Below are 2,827 nucleotides of genomic sequence, written 5' to 3' on the forward strand. Positions count from 1 at the left end.
CTACCTACCTACCTACCTCCTACCTACCTACCTACCTACCTACCTACCTCATAACAACCTTCCTCCTACCTCCTACCTACTTACTTCCTACCTACCTGCCTCCTACCAACCTACCTATCTCCTACCTACCTTTCTACCTCCTACCTACCTTCTCCCTACCCACATACCTACCTACCTCCTTCCTACCTACCTCCTATCTACCTTCTACCTTAATACCTCCTCGCTACCTACCTACCTCCTACCTACCTACCTACCTTTCTACCTCCTCTCTACCTACCTACCTACCTCCCCCTACCTCCTACCTCCTCCCTACCTACCGCATACCAACCTATCTACCTACCTCCTACCTATGGTGTCATACATCTAATTTCCTTTCTTATGATTTCAACTGATGAATTATTATTATTTTTTTTGTATTTGAAGGCACTATTTACTTCTGGACAATGCTTTGTTACATTATATTATTGCGACATCGCCTTGTTTTCCTGATTATCCTGTCCACGTATAGATATACTTGCTGTCTTGGTATAACGGTGATAACGGTATAATGGTATTTTTGGTATAGCGTAAGGTACATTTCAACTTCTTTCTGATATGTCGATACGACTGAGTCGTTTTGCTGTGTAGTATTGGGTATCTGTCTACATAAGTCTGAATTAATCAAACACCTGGGAACATGGTACAAGTATTGTCTAGTAACAATGTGCAGCACGAATATACCAGTATGTTTTACACTTAAAGTGACATAGATATATGTTGGATGCATTTAATAAATATCACGTTTTGTAGGACCAAGTCCCTCCAAGCATCGCAAGCTTACTTGTATAATCAGTGTGCATTTCAATCAGTTGTATTTTCATGGAGAAAATCCCCTTTTAAAAACAAAATTGAGGAAAAAGGGAATTAAATATCACTGAAAAAATTAATTTTGAAAGAAAATGGATTTAAATTTTTATTTGTGTCATAGGCGTTAAGGAAGCTTTGTGGAACGGAATTGTGTGCTTGAATGTCAATTCTTGACATGACTGATTCTGAACACCCCTGAATTGTATAGGGATGTAATAGAGACTCTGGTAGATTTTTTATGTACTACTCTGATCGAAAAGTAGACGATTTATCAGATAGGGACTTAACTTGTAAACATGATCATATAGATTTTATGCTTTACTGAATCAGGTTAGGGGGCGGAGCGTGAGCAAATTTAGAGAGATTATTTAGGGTGTCAATCATTCTGTGTACCTTTATGTATATTTACCTGGAACGTCGAGCTTACCCCGTAATAATAACGACCAATTACGAACAAGAACGTCTGGTAGCTTGTACAGGTAAGCTTTATCCAGGTGTAGTATATAAGACAGGTGGGTTGTAGGAATGATTTAGAATTACACCTGTAAATGCAATAGAGCGGTTGGATTAAGGTTGACTGTGAAAACCTCGGAGGTTTATAAACGGGTATAGTCTAATATCAGAGGATATCCACCACTTATAACTAGTCTTGGTCAAGTAGTCATTTATGACAATGGTCAAGACGTCTGGACAAGCTATGGAGGAACAAGACCATTATTACGCTTCCATCGATTTTTCAAACGCCTGCCGTGAATTTTACATGGACAGACAACGAGTGACAGAAAATTTCAAAGAGGAAATGGGAAAACAAGAGATTAAAAAGACAGAGGAGAAAAGTGACAAACCAAAATGTTTTATGGATTCCGCCATGGATAAATTAAGACGAGAAATGGTAAGTTTTTAAATTCACCAAAGAAATCATTTTCCATGAGTCATCGTTTGTTCATGTTTAACGAAATGTCTCTACATAATAACACTTGAAATTTTATTTTTAAAAATCTTATTTAAATTAGTACTGATGAAGTACAATAGAAATGTAATGTCACTCTTAAAATCTTATCATTCAGAATACTTAAGTAATCTTACAGCTTTTCCTAATTTTGATGTTGATAGAAATTTTACATATTAATTCCAGGCTGGACTTATGGACCAGGACCTATCTCTAATGAAACAGTTGTTGACTCTTAATGAGACAATAGAGGAAATAAAATTCAAACGACGTCACGGAGGTGCCAAGGATTTAGGTGCCAGCTCATGTGAAATCAGTGATGTCTCTACAGCAAACTTATCTTCTTCTATGTCATTACCGGGCATAGTCATCTCCAAATGTGATTCGAACACCACCACAGACTTTTCCGCGCCCCAGTCACAGCACCCAGTGAACTCTAGTCTTTTACATGCCAACTGGAAATCATGTGACTTGACTTCCCAATATGGACAGGTTTTCGCCAGTGATTCTGGATATGAAGAAATTTATTCTACAGAAGAATCTGGTTCAGATGGTGAAACTACAGTATGAGGGTGTTAGCAGAGTACATCTTATCATTTCATGTCATATTGAAAACGATATCTCATATTATATCTGCTTCTAACAGTGGATATTTCTGAAAACCAAAATCACCCCCGCAATAGTGCTATGCAAGGGAAGGTATTACAAATACCTATTGTCGTCAGCTATCCAAGGACTGCCAAAACCAAATGCGAGATTCAAATGAGGACAGCCCCATAGAGATGATTCAGTACCATTCCTGAGTCCCCGGACAAACCACGATGGATTCGGCAATTATTGGCCGATGGCGTGGGCGATGACATTGACCAAATCCTGACAACGTCGACGCCACTGAGCGAATTATGCCTACATTGAACGGTAAGTTAACGATTTCAATGTTAGGGTTATCTTAGTATTAAAACGTTAAGTATGTTACAATGTGTGACAAAGTCTGATAAACGGATTTATAGGTGTTAACTAGCCTTTGCTTGA

The 2,827-nt window shown here is 38.3% G+C and overlaps 1 protein-coding gene across 1 annotated transcript; it reads left to right on the forward strand.

Annotated features, from left to right (window-relative positions):
- Positions 1–1,513: 1,513 nt before the first annotated feature.
- LOC132550300 (uncharacterized) lies at positions 1,514–2,365 on the forward strand. Its single transcript, XM_060214344.1, has 2 exons — positions 1,514–1,738; positions 1,982–2,365. Exons 1-2 carry the CDS (start codon positions 1,514–1,516, stop codon positions 2,363–2,365), a joined length of 609 nt encoding a protein of 202 aa, XP_060070327.1.
- The last annotated feature ends 462 nt before the right edge of the window (positions 2,366–2,827 follow it).

The sequence above is a fragment of the Ylistrum balloti genome, unplaced genomic scaffold, assembly GCF_031769215.1.
Source record: "Ylistrum balloti isolate Yb309-2 unplaced genomic scaffold, AGI_CSIRO_Ybal_v1 Utg370120, whole genome shotgun sequence".
Lineage (NCBI taxonomy): Eukaryota > Metazoa > Mollusca > Bivalvia > Pectinida > Pectinidae > Ylistrum > Ylistrum balloti.